General features: G+C 42.1%; 1 protein-coding gene across 1 annotated transcript; it reads left to right on the top strand.

The window, feature by feature from the left end:
- The first annotated feature begins 278 nt into the window (after positions 1-278).
- On the top strand, positions 279-6736 carry LOC131018675 (uncharacterized). The gene is made up of 2 exons (XM_057947388.1): positions 279-691; positions 4912-6736. Exons 1-2 carry the CDS (start codon positions 279-281, stop codon positions 6734-6736), a joined length of 2238 nt encoding a protein of 745 aa, XP_057803371.1.
- The last annotated feature ends 6938 nt before the right edge of the window (positions 6737-13674 follow it).

Here is a 13674-nt window from a genome sequence, read left to right as displayed (position 1 = left end):
CCGCTGGCGTAAGGTACTTTCTTCTATTGCGGGATTTCATATTATCATCACTCACATCTACAGGGAAGGGAACCGAGTTGCTGATTGCTTGGCTTCGTCGGTAACGGAGGAGGGTTACTGGGATTTTGCAGTCCTGGAGATTCACCAATTTGTTCGGGATGACAAGAGGGGTCTGCCTTATATTCGGATCGTCTCATAAGGTACTTCGCTTTCCTGGGGTGTGGTCACCCGCCTCTTTTGCTTGTTTTTGTTTATGCCTGTTCTGCCGGTCAAGGGTAATGACCTCTTCCTTTCCGGTTTTTTCTTGCCTGTTTCACTCTCTTGGTTGGGCTGGGAACTCGGGGGGGCACTGGTTTGAGATTGTTCTGGTTGTTGACCTAGCCCCTTTTGTCCTGTGGTCCTTGAGTTGGTTTGGTGCTAAGGTTTTGGTCGCTTATTCTAGGCAAACCTTACTCGCCGTGATTTGTCCGGTTGATGCTAGCAGGAGTGTCTTCATTGCAATAGACTTAATATCTTCTCTTGTTTATTTGTTGACGTATGCTGATGGTCTCTGCTCCTCTGATGGTTCCTTCATTATGAGCATGGGAAACCGCGCGGGAAGTCTTTTGGTCACCCCCAATTGTTACAATCCCGTGAAGATGACCTTTAAAGCTTGTCTGGTTATTGTGAAGTTTGAAAATTGGGTCTTATGGTTTGTTTGAGAATTGATTATAAAAGTAATTGCATTAGGAGGTTCACAGCTAGCGGGGAACTGGGTCTGATCGGCTTGTTGGGTTTGCGGGTTGTAGCTTCTTTACTTTTGCTTCGGTCTACTTTTGCGGCTGAGGGTAATTTTGGGGCCGGGTTTGGTTGGTGGCCGTTTGGTTGTGGTGCCTCTCTGGGCTCCCTTCTCCCCGTGGAAGTGTTTAAGGTTCGAGGAGGCCTGTTGGTTGGGTTATACCTTTGTCTGGCAGTTGTTTTGCGTTCTTTCTTTTTCTTTCGTCTCCTATTTTTTCTCTCTCGGTCTGCTGCTCTCTCTTGGTTGGTGTTTGCAGGTCTGCTGGGGTACGGTTTCTCGGCGCGCTTCTTGCACGTGTGCACTCTTGCCGAGGCGGAGATGCTCGGGTTCGTCGTGCTCAAGCACTTGACTCTTCTTCTACTCTGGATATTCACTTCGCTTCTCTGGAGCGACTTCGCTGCTCTGGAGCGACTTCTCTGCTCTGGAGCGACTTCTCTGCTCTGGAGCGACTTCTCTGCTCTGGAGCGACTTCGCTGCTCTGGAGCGACTTCGCTGCTCTGGAGCGACTTCGCTGCTTTGGAGCGATTTCGCTGCTCTGGAGCGACTTGTCTTGCCCCCGTTCGGTACTGCTCTGCCGGCCGATTTTGCTTTTGGGGTTCTCGCTCTGCTCGGAGGGGCTATTTTTCTCTCGGAGTCGGCTCCGAGCTGCTCTGGCGGTCAGCTGCGTTCTGGTGCTCTTTTGACTGGCTCGTCAGCTCTGCTCTGTCCAGGCTGACACTGGCGGGTTTTTTGGCTCGGGCCCGGCTGTCACCCTCGGCGGCTCCGTTCTTCCTCCGCTTTACTGTCTTGTTTTAGCTTGTTTTTCGCTTGGGTTGTTGTTTTTTCCTCGCTTTGGGGTTTTTCTGACTTTTGCCTTGTTAGCGCTTGTGCTATCAAGGGTTTTATTTTTTCTTTAATAAAATTTCTATTTCAGCAGCAGCATAGCCGCGTTAAATGAATATCTCCAAAATGCTATGCATACTTTCATTTCCTTCACGCTTCTCTTCTCCATCTCTCAGCCTCCTCCACTTCTCCGTCTCCCTTCTCATCTCTCTCCCCATTGGTGTCTTCCTCTTCTGCATCTCTGGACTCCACCCTCTTCTCAAATCCTCTCACGAGTTTCTGAGACTAGGAGTTGGGTACCATCTGATCATAGCTTCCATCATCAGCTTTCTTTTTGATGTTGCCAAAAAGGGGGAAAGTAGAAGTCAGAGAAAAACCTTCTCAAAGTTGGTTCTTTGCATCTTGTCGAAAGACTGAAGATGGTAAAGCAAAAGGATCACCAGAAGTTTTAAGGATGACGTTCCAGTAAGACCTCAAGTCAATGGAAAATAAGTGTGAAAGGAACAAGCTTAGGAACATGAAGATGAAGATGAAGATCAAAGAAGTTCAAGGCGCAGACAAGCAGACTGCTGGAGTCCATGGGTTTCCATGTGTTTTTATTTTTCTTACTCCCTTGTATGTTTTGCTCTGTACCTCAACTGATTTCTCATCAGTTATTTTCTGTTAATGAAAAGAACTTCTTTTTAATCTCAACCTGAAGACAATAACTTTTTGTCCAGGCTTTGATTAATGTTTTTCAGTTTTGTCTTCGTTCAGTCTCTTTGAACTGTTGTGTTCTTCCTTCAAAGTGCAAGTTTTAGGTTCTATTGTTAAGGGAGAATAGTATTCACCCTGTTTAATAACTTGTACTTTGAGTTTAGTCTTTTTCTTGCTTAGAATTGTTGTGTGGTTTTGGCATTATCAAAAATGGGGAAATTGTTGGGAACTTAATGAAATATCCTAATCCTAGTTTTGATGATACCAAAATCAATAGGTTTCACTTGTAATAGACTAGAACTGTTCGAACTCAAGTGTTAGAGTTCTTTTTCTAGTTTAGTTGTTGTTCTGAAGACTGAAGAACGAAGGACTGAAGACTGAAGACTGATGTAACGATTAAAGCAAAGTCAAAGTACTGATATTTGACTTATCAATCGAAGGATCAGTTTTGACTGATTACTTAATGCGCGCCACGTGGATTCAGCGGACGGATACTAAAGTCAAGTATCAGTTAAACATTCTTCCTCGGACTGAACCTCCAACGTTCAAAGGAAGCCACGCACTCCAGAAGTACAGCCACATTAAATGCAGATATTTTAGGATCGTCCTTTCTCTGCAGAGGCCATTCTTTTTTGGTGATTACCTTTTCAGAGATGTCGGATCTCCTGCTCTCCAAAGTAGTCGTTCTCACCAAACAAGGAACTTCAAAGATTGAAGCCTCAGCCCAAGTTCAAATTACTCTCTAACGGAAGAAATCTTGAAGACCATCTCCGCCAACGGATCTATTCAAGACGTCTCCTATAAATGGCGCTCGAGGATCACTTCAATCTTCACCGATTCAACAACATAAGCTGAAACGCTGCCGAATTCGTTATTCAGCAAAACTAAGCCTCCCTAAAATTTGAATCGAAGAAGAGAATCACAAAGCAAAAATCAGTCACTGTTGATTACATACATTCTCTTAGAACTTAGGTAAATATTGTATATCCAAAGCTTAGGTAAAACTGACTGCAAAGAACTTGTTCTTTGTGGTTTAGTTGGCAAGTTTTCAAATCTCTCTTCAACGAACCGAATTGAGTGTTTGTGTTTAAAAGGAGTTCACACCAGTGTTCTGTCTCCGTGAGATCTTAGTGCCCAGTGTGCGCTAGGAGTGAGAAATCCAACCCAGTGTGTTGGTACTGAAGATAGGATCTTCAGTCGTCTCGGTTTGTTTGTGCACCCGCAAGCACTTGCCCAGTGAAGTTGTTGGTCTGATCAACCGACCGTGGATGTAGGAAGTTATTTTCCGAACCACGTAAAAATCTCTGTGTTATTTAGCTTTCAGTACTTACCTTCTTACTTGTGCTCTTACCTTCCTAAATTGAAAACTGATTAATTGCAAAGAGAAACTTAACTGATGACAACGTGTTTAATATCACAGGCTATTTTGAAACAAAAGTTTTCCGATGCGTGTGTTATCAGTCTAACTGATCTATCTTCTGATAGTCAGTAAGATTCATAACATCTCTCTGTTTATCAAACTCAGCTGAAGCCTTACGTGTATCAGTTAAAGTCTTTGACTTAACTGATAACTCCTTACTGAAGAGTATTCAGTATCAGTTGTCAACCCTATTTTTGACAAAACTCTTTTCAGTAAACAGGTTGAGTCAGTTTGTATTTAAAGTTTCGTTTTATCGAAAAATAGCCCATAGGTGTATCCCCCCCCATACACCTATTCGAGACCCTCCGGACCTAACAAAAGTTGAGTTTAATTATTTTGACTTCAATACTGTATTATAATACATTGTCTTCAAGTATATGTTATATAGTTTTTCGAGCGATATCCCTGCGTATGATTCATTTTATTTTATTTTATTTTTCTCAAATTCACTAATTTATTTCAATTAATTAATTCAACTTTATTTAGTGCAGTATACTTTTTTTTTTCAACTTTACTAATTTATTATTAATTACCCCATACTTTTGTCGCTAAATCAGAAATTTTAAAATACCATATGATATTATACTAACGCTTATACTAATCCAATTTTTTTCCTAATTTGACAATTTTATTATTGTACCTCCATAATAACTTATCACATAATTTCATTGTGTAATATATTTATACATTTATAATATATTCTATGCAATTTTATGTTTATTTGGGAAAAACATCTTCAATTGTTTTGACAACATATATATTACTTCATTTATAATATATTCTAGGCATTTTTTTTTTTGGAAAAAAACTTCAATTGTTTCTCCAACATAAATATTCCTTCATTTAAAAAATATTTAATTTGTAATTTTCATCATTTAAATTACCGACATATATTCCTTCATTAATTTATAATATATTTAATTTTGTATACGTCTTCATTTACTTGGTCAACATATATATTATTTCACTTTTAATAAAATTTCCTTCATTATATATATCTTATAAAATTCATTTTTTATTACAACTTCACTAATTACTTAAACTTTATTTCATTGAGTATAATTATTTCGACTTCGTTACTCGCACAATAGTGGTTCATTTTGTTATCATTATATCGATTACAATACTTTATTATAATATATTCAAATAAAGTATATGTTATATAGTTTTCCAACCAAAATCTCTGCGTATATAGCCCGCCATTACTCGCAAAACCAAAGAATCACGAGACTTTGTTGGTGTATCTGGCCGTCTCTGATACAGCCGTCAGCGCCTTGTTGGTCAGAGAGGAAGAGGGAAAGCAGTCACCAATCTACTATGTGAGCAAGTCACTACTTGATGCAGAGACCCGATACAGCCAGCTAGAGAAGCTGGCCCTCGCACTGGTCCATACAGCAAGAAAGTTACGTCCGTACTTCCAATGCCATCCAATCGTAGTCGCCACTACGTACCCCTTAAAGGCCATACTGCATAAGCCAGAACTATCCAATCGAATGAGAAAGTGGGTGGTGGAGTTGAGTGAATACGACATCACATTCAAGCCACGGACCGCACTTAAATCTCAGGTATTAGCCGATTTCGTTGTTGACTTTGCACCTAACCTTACTATACAGGCCGACAAAGAGTTATGCTGTCTGACGGAAGAACCCGATCAAACTGGAATTTGGAAACTATATGTTGATGGATCCAGCAACGTACGAGGAAGTGGGCTTGGAGTCGTCCTTTCATCACCACGAGGAGACAACATCGAGCGATCAATCCGATGTGATTTCAAAACAACCAACAATGAGGCTGAGTATGAAGCCATGATAGCCGGACTCGGACTAGCTAAGGAAATTGGGATAAAACGCATTAACGTATTTAGTGACTCTCAACTTGTAGTTAACCAGATGCAGGGTACATTTCAAGCCAAAGATACGAAAATGACGGCTTACCTGGGCAAGACGAAAGAGCTCCAATCGTGCTTTGAAGAATTCACCATCAACCAAGTGCCGAGGGGGGAGAATGGTCATGCTGATGCTTTGGCCAACCTTGGGTCAGCAATTCAGACCGCACAACCTAAAACCGTAACGATCACTTGTCTTCAATATCCAGCAATCCAAAAAGGCGAGGCCGAAGAACAGGTGACCGAAGTATCAGTCGAACGAACATGGATTACCCCCATAATGGAATATCTCGAGAGAGATATACTCCCGGATGATCGGAACGAAGCACGTCGGCTCAAAGCTCAAGCAGCACGGTTCTGCATCATTCGAGGTAAATTGTACAAACGTTCATTTACCGGTCCATATTTGAAATGCATTAACCCTGCAGAAGCAAGATACGCCTTGTCCGAATTACACGAAGGTGAATGTGGCAACCACTCGGGAAGAAGAAGCCTCGCACACCGCGCCCTAACCAACGGTTACTACTGGCCCAAAATGAAGGGAGATGCAGCTGGTTACGCCAGAAAATGCGACAAGTGCCAACGATTCGCCCAAATATCACATCTGCCCCCGGAACCCCTGACTGCTATCACTTCGCCATGGCCATTCATGAAATGGGGGATGGACATTGTAGGCAAACTGCCCATTGCGCCTGGACAGAAGGTATACATGTTGGCAGTGACCGATTATTTTAGCAAATGGATAGAAGCAGAGTCTTTCCACCAAGTTCGTGACAAAGAAGTCAAGGGGTTCATATGGAAGAACGTGATCTGCCGGTATGGGGTGCCCAAGGAGATCGTCACGGACAACGGGTCCCAATTTATAAGCGCAGACTTTCAAGATTTTTGCAGGTTTTGGAACATCAAGCTAAGCTTTTCAACGCCAATGTACCCCCAAGCCAACGGGCAAGCGGAATCTTCCAACAAAACCATCATGAACACCTTGAAGAAACGACTAGAGAAGGCCAAGGGAAGGTGGGCAGATGAATTGCCCGGCGTACTATGGTCGTACCGAACAACCACAAGAACATCAACAGGGGAAACACCATTCTCCCTTGCTTACGGGGTGAGAGGCAGTAATCCCAACGGAAAGTGAAGTACCCACCGCCAGACATGAGCTTACGACAGACGATGGGAATCAAGAGGCCATGTGCCAGGAGTTAGACCTCCTCGATGAGAAACGAAACAAAGCAAATATCCGACTAGCTTCCTACCAACAAAGCATCGCCAGACATTACAACAAACACATCCGCACCCGCACATTTAAGCCGGGCGATTGGGTGTTACGAAAAGTGTTCTAGAACACCAAGGAAACAGGTGCCGGTAAATTAGCCCCGAATTGGGAAGGACCATATCTGATCACCAAAGTGGTTGGACGTGGAGCATACAAGTTGCGATCGACAGACGGACGTGACATCAACAACAGCTGGAACGCCATCCATCTCAAACAGTATCACGCTTGATCTCTGACTCAACCTAGAACACCTCTAGTTTGACTTGCAATAGAACAAGGACATCCTAGTGATGGTAAGTTGACCCAGTGTCATCTCTCAAGGAAAGTCTTTAAGGGCTTTTAATAGTATCGTAGGAAAAAGCAATAAAAGAAAGCAGTAAAGAGTTTGATTATTAAATTAAAAATAAAACTTAAAAACTGAATTAAAATCGAACTTAAAATTAACTAGGCGAATTAAACTATTAAACCCTAGGCAAGATTTTAAAGAACTTAAATTAAACCTCCTTATGAAATTAAATACTTGTAAAAGTAAAGACTTCTAATCTAGGCGTAAAACTAAGGTGCATAATTTAAATTGCATAATTAAAACGAAAGCATAAACATGAATGAAAAACGTAAACATGATTAAACGAAAATAACTTGAATTGAAATACGAAATACCGTAAATGTCTTGAACGTGTAATTGTGTCACTCAATCACAATCCAAGAATAAAAACTAAATAAAACTAAATTGAAAACTAACTAGAACAATGAAAACTCGAAACTATGAAAGCACTAAGAAAACAAGTAAATCCTAAGCTTCGGATGCCAACAGATCACAAAGATGGCGTCTAAAACTAGGGCAAGGGATTCATTTTTTTACAATGAAGAGTATGGCCCTATTTATAGACTTCAAATCCCTATGGATCACCATGGAAGTTTCCATGCAAAGTAGAACTCTAAAAGCAATAGAATCGTGTAAGATAAAGCAACTTCCATCTGTGCCGCGCGCTCTGGAAATAATCTCCACTCTGGCGGAAATCGCGGCTCTTGCCAGCGGAACGGCTTCCGCTCTGGCATTTCTCTGGCTTTCCATTTCGCTGCTCAGGCAAGCGGGGCTTTGCTTCTCTTACATGCCAGAGTATGCACAAAAACACGATTCTTAGCCCAAACTCTCCATAATTTGCACTCTTCATCTCGAAAACCTAAATCTCCTGCAAAGCATAAAATAGACCATAAAACGCACCAATTTCCAGAATATTTAACTTAAAATATGCACATGCAAACCCCTAAAATTAGAACAATTAAGCATAAATCAATCTCTACGCTTCTACTCTATTTCATAAGGTCTTCCGAGACCAACTCAATCTACTACACGTTTACTGACCTTTGCATGCAGGTCAGAACTACATTCGGGCTTGATCCCTTAATTGGGTATGTAGGCAGCTCTAAGGAGCGCAACCCCCCTCCCCCTCCACACCCAGGGGGGAAAAACTTTAAATGTAAAAGGCGCAAGCCCGTATCACCCCGCATATACTGCATTTAGCCTTAAAGTTTAAACAACTAAGTCTAAATGGGGGGGAGAAAATTTTCATGTAAAAGGCTCACGCCCATCTCACCCCGAACTTCTTGAATTTAGACTTAAGTTTAAACAACTAAGTCTAAATGGGGGGAAGAAAACTTCATGTAAAAGACGCAAGCCCGTCCCACCCCGAACTTCTTGAATTTAGAACTTACATATACAAGGCACAAGCCCGTTTCACGCAAAACCTGAGGTAAAGACCCATCGTGTCCATCAGCGCAAAGCGCGCCTCTCCCAAACTGAAAAATTTTCTCTTCGCCAGAGAAATGGCTCTCGCCAGAAGAATGGCCTTCGCCAGAGAAATGGCTCTTGCCAGAGAAATGGCCCTCGCCAGAGAATTGGCCTCCGCCAGAGAAATAGCCTCCGCCAGAGAAATGGCCTTCGCCCGAGAAATGGCTCTCGCCATAGAAATGGGTCTCGCCAGAAGAATGGCCTTCGCCAGAGAAATGGTTCTTGCCAGAGAAATGGCCCTCGCCAGAGAATTGGCCTCCGCCAGAGAAATGGCATTCGTCAGAGAAATGGCTCTTGCCAGAGAAATGGCCCTCGCCAGAGAATTGGCCTTCGCTAGAGAAATGGCTCTTGCCAGAGAAATGGCCCTCGCCAGAGAATTGGCCTCCGCCAGAGAAATGGCCTCCGCCAGAGAAACGGCTCTCGCCAGAAGAATGGCCTTCGCCAGAGAAATGGCTCTTGCCAGAGAAATGGCCCTCGCCAGAGAATTGGCCTCCGCCAGAGAAATGACCTCCGCCAGAGAAATGGCCTTCGCCAGAGAAATGGCTCTTGCCAGAGAAATGGCCCTCGCCAGAGAATTGGCCTTCGCCAGAGAAATGGCTCTTGCCAGAGGAATGGCCCTTACCAGAGGAATGGCCCTCGCTAGAGAATTGGCCTCCACCAGAGAAATGGCCTTCGCCAGAGAAATGGCTCTTGCCAAGAGAAATGGCCTTCGCCAGAGAAGTGGCTCTCGCCAGAGAAGTGGCTTTCGCCAGAAAAATGGCTCTCGCCAGAGAAATGACCATCGCCAGAAAAATAGCCTTCGCCAGAGAAGCGGCTCTCGCCAGAGAAATGGTCTTCGCCAGAGAAATCACACTCGCCAGAGGAATGGCTCTTGCCAGAGGAATGGCCTCCGCCGGAGAGATCACCAAAAGAGCGGGGAAATCTCCCGCCTAGGGGCAAATTTACTCTTATGCCCTCGACTACGCGAGGCGCATGTTTTAGCAACGAATTTACTATTTTACCCCCAGCATAGGTTTATAAATAGCCATGTACGCGTAATCTGAAACCTACGTTATCTTTGCTTGCAACACTATAGCAATTTACTCTCGTGCTCTCAACAATCCAATTACCCTCTCTCACCTTTCCAATCAAACACTAGGTACAATTCGCGGTTCAACAACAACTCACCGATTAATTCTATATCTACTCATTTATGACTCATCACCACCGTAACGTCCAGCGCCATTAGATACATTTTGGGCCTCTGAAAGTGCCGCAGATCTAGGACGCCCAGTGTTATGTCACCCCGACCATTTAATTCCACATTTTTCCGTCTCACCTGTTTCACGCGAAATCAAAGAAAAGGGCAACGCCCTGCTCACTATGCGCACCCTATACAAGTTAAATCGCACTCCCTACGGTCAAATTGCACTCCCTAGTTGAAAAAATTTCAACTATGGAGTGGGGGACAAACTGTAGTGGATAAAATCCGACTGACCAGCCCAGCCCTGTCCGGCAGCGCTCGACTGCCCAGCTCGAATCTGCCTTGGCAACTCTGATTCTGCCCAGAGCGATCTCTCGGCTCTGGTAGCGACATGACCTCTCCGCTCTGGCAGCGGTATGATCCCTCTGCTCTGACAGAGGCGCGATCCCTCTGCTCTGGCAGCGACATGATTTCTCTGCTCTGGCAGAGGTGCGATCCCTCTGCTCTGGCAGCAGCGCCATAGTAAACATTTCAACACGAAAGTATACAAACTGGATTATAGGCTTACGGAAACCTAGTCAACATGGCTGACTAGGTCAAACGAAGGTTACGACAAGTGGACTCCGAAGAAGTCGGAACCGTTAGGGTTTCAAGGAATATTCCAACAAACCCTAACCCTAGTCGCCCTTCCGCAGCTTCATGACCTATATATAGGTAAACTCATTGGGGCAGGGGGCTCGGTCATGGACATTCATTCTTGAACTTACGATCTCTCAACCTGGTGCTTTCCGGCTCTTCCCGTTTTTCCGTTCCACCTCCAGGCTCTCAACTTTCAAGGGTTCCGATTGCTTGACTAGCCCCGCTAGTCCAGACTTGTCGTCCCTTATTCAACAGCGCTCATCCGCTTTGATTCAACTTCCGGGACACCCCGATCTCCCGGAGACTTCATTTACTTTTGTCTTTTCCTTTATCATCTATTTATTTTCGTTACGGTCCTGGCATTATTACTCATATCGATTTACTGACTTGAGCGTCGGAGGCCCTTCCATCGACACCCCCACCGGTGCTCTTCGGAGGGCTCTAACGTTGCTTGTGGTTTCAGGTTGCTAGTGCCCATCGATCCAGACGTTACTGACGTCACTTCCGTAATTGTCGGATTCACCCCCTACAATTTTCATTACTCACACTATATAGTACTTCATTTTCTTATTATTATATAGCGTTTAATAAAGTTTATGTTATTTAGTTTGTCGATCGATGTCCCATCATATGATTCATATTTTTTTACAACTTCAATATTTTAATTGAATTAATTAATTCAGCTTTAGTTCATTGAGTATAATTATTTCAACTTCATTATTTACACTATAGTAGTTCATTTTCTTATTATCAAATCTACTTCAATACTATATTATAATACATTGTCTACAAGTATATGTTATATAGTTTTCCGAGCAATATCCCATCGTATTCACAATTTTTTTCCCAACTTCAATAATTTAGTGGGATCAAATCTAGGATTATCTTTTGGAGAATGAAAATCTCTAAATTAGTGGAAACAAATCTAGGATTATTTTAGGAGAATCTCTAAATTAGTGGAAACAAATCTAGGATTATTTTTTAGAAAAATATCCAAATTAGTGGAAACAAATTAAAATAACATAATTTTTGAAAAAAAAATAAAAAAATAAATCTACGGAAAAAACTAACATAATTTTCGAATATAAAAATACAAAATTTCTGGGAAAAAAAATATTTTTGAAACAATAAAAAAATAATATGTGGAAACAAAACTAGGATTATTTCTAGGAGAATCATAAAATTAGTTGAAACAAATAAATAAAACATAATTTACGAAAAAATAAATAATTTAATCATCAATAAAAATAAATAATATTAATTTCTGTAATACCCCGTTTCCTCGAGCTAAGTTTAGAATAATTTTGAACTTAGATTTAAGATGATTCACGCCGGATTGAAAAAAAAGAATTTATTTAATTCCAACAAAAATGATTTACGAAAGCATTTGTAAATTTTCAAGTTATTTAAATTTTATTTTGTGCATTGCATATTAAATTAATAAGAGAGTGATTCCTCTGCCGAGCGATTCCTCTGCCGAGTGATTCCTCTGGAGAGTGATTCCTCTGCCGGGTGATTCATCTGGCGAGTGATTCCTCTGCCGAGCGATTCCTCTGCCGGGTGATTCCTCTGGCGAGTGTTTCCTCTGCCGGGTGATTCCTCTGGCGAGTGATTCATCTGCCGAGTGATTCCTCTGGCGAGTGATTCCTCTGGCGAGAGTGATTCCTCTGCCGGGTGATTCCTCTGGCGAGTGATTCCTCTGCCGAGCGATTCCTTTGCCGGGTGATTCCTCTGGCGAGTGTTTCCTCTGCCGGGTGATTCCTCTGGCGAGTGATTCCTCTGCCGAGTGATTCCTCTGGAGGGTGATTCCTCTGGCGAGAGTGATTCCTCTAGCGAAAGCTATCTCACTGCTCCCCGTGATTTCCCTGGTATCACCATTCCTCTGCTCAGACAGAGAAATCACCATTCTCCTGCTCTGGTGCGGAACTAACTTTAGAGAGAGAGAAGTCAAAGCAAGTGGATAAACATAGTTAACGGATAAGATATTTTATGTAAGTGGATAATTAAACATGTGTTATTTATCCAATACTTGATGGCTAAGTAATTGGGGTTAAATAAACCAACACCTTTCTCTTTCATCCCCCATAACAGACGTCTCTTTCTTCTCTCTTCCCTCTCTCTTCTCTCTCTCCTCTCTCGACTGTCATCACCCAACGCCATTGATGAGATTTCTCCACCCTTCTCGGCACATTCATTATCTCTTCTGTAAGAAGTTAAACCATCAACTCCTCATTCAAGCAACAACAAGAAAGAATCTCAACCGAAACCTCTTAAGGTTCCCTCTTGAGCCTTATCTCATTTACTCAACTGTAAATTCAAGCATATCAATGGTGTCATTCCAGTAAACCAACATACCAGTATAAGTTTTTGCAAGTGCATACACTCTGTCCGTATATAATTTTACAAGCATGACATGAAATTGCATTTTTTTTTATTTTGCAATAAAAGTATTTATGATTTAATTGGTTTTATTTATAATTCCAATTATTAAAAAAAGATGAGTAAGAATATTGTTGGTGTTCTTAACTCAAGAGAAATGTTTTCAATTATTTATTCATTAAATTTTGGAAACCCAGCTAAGAGAATCATAGAATGTTAAGCATTTCACCACGACTTAAGATTAGATTCAAAGGAGACCTATTGAGAATAGATTTCTTGTAGGCTTTGAACGTCAGGAGGATTAGCGCTGCTATTCCGACTCAGAGATAACGTTAACGACAGGCTTTGCCTATAAAGGTGGGCTTATTTTTCCAAAATATATGATTTAGCTATTGAGCTTAAATGTTCGTGTAATATAAACTGTTTATCCAATAAAATGTTTATGTGCACTCTGCTCTGTTTAAGGCTCGCCACAACGAATCAATTGAGGTTCTCTTATAGCCTAACACGTTATTTGAGAATTGTGTACACCGTTAGCTGACTCGGTGGGTTGATCTCCATTCGGGCACTAACTAAGAGGCGTTATAAGGGTGCTTGCTGGATGTGTTCCGAAGCATGTAATGTAAGGGCCTGTCCGGGTAGCGTCCCGGGTCAAAAGTAAACTTGTCTGGGTTACGCCCTCAGTTCAAGTAAATGGGAGAAATGGATCCGTCGATGGCTAAAAGGTCCGGGATCACAGCGAGTAACAGAAATGAGTGTGACATCTGCGCGCAAAACTAAGTATATATATATATATATATATATATA

This window comes from Salvia miltiorrhiza, chromosome 3 (assembly GCF_028751815.1).
Source record: "Salvia miltiorrhiza cultivar Shanhuang (shh) chromosome 3, IMPLAD_Smil_shh, whole genome shotgun sequence".
Classification (NCBI taxonomy): Eukaryota; Viridiplantae; Streptophyta; class Magnoliopsida; order Lamiales; family Lamiaceae; genus Salvia; species Salvia miltiorrhiza.
Note: the sequence above shows the minus strand (reverse complement) of the source record. Positions and strands in the feature narration are given on the sequence as shown.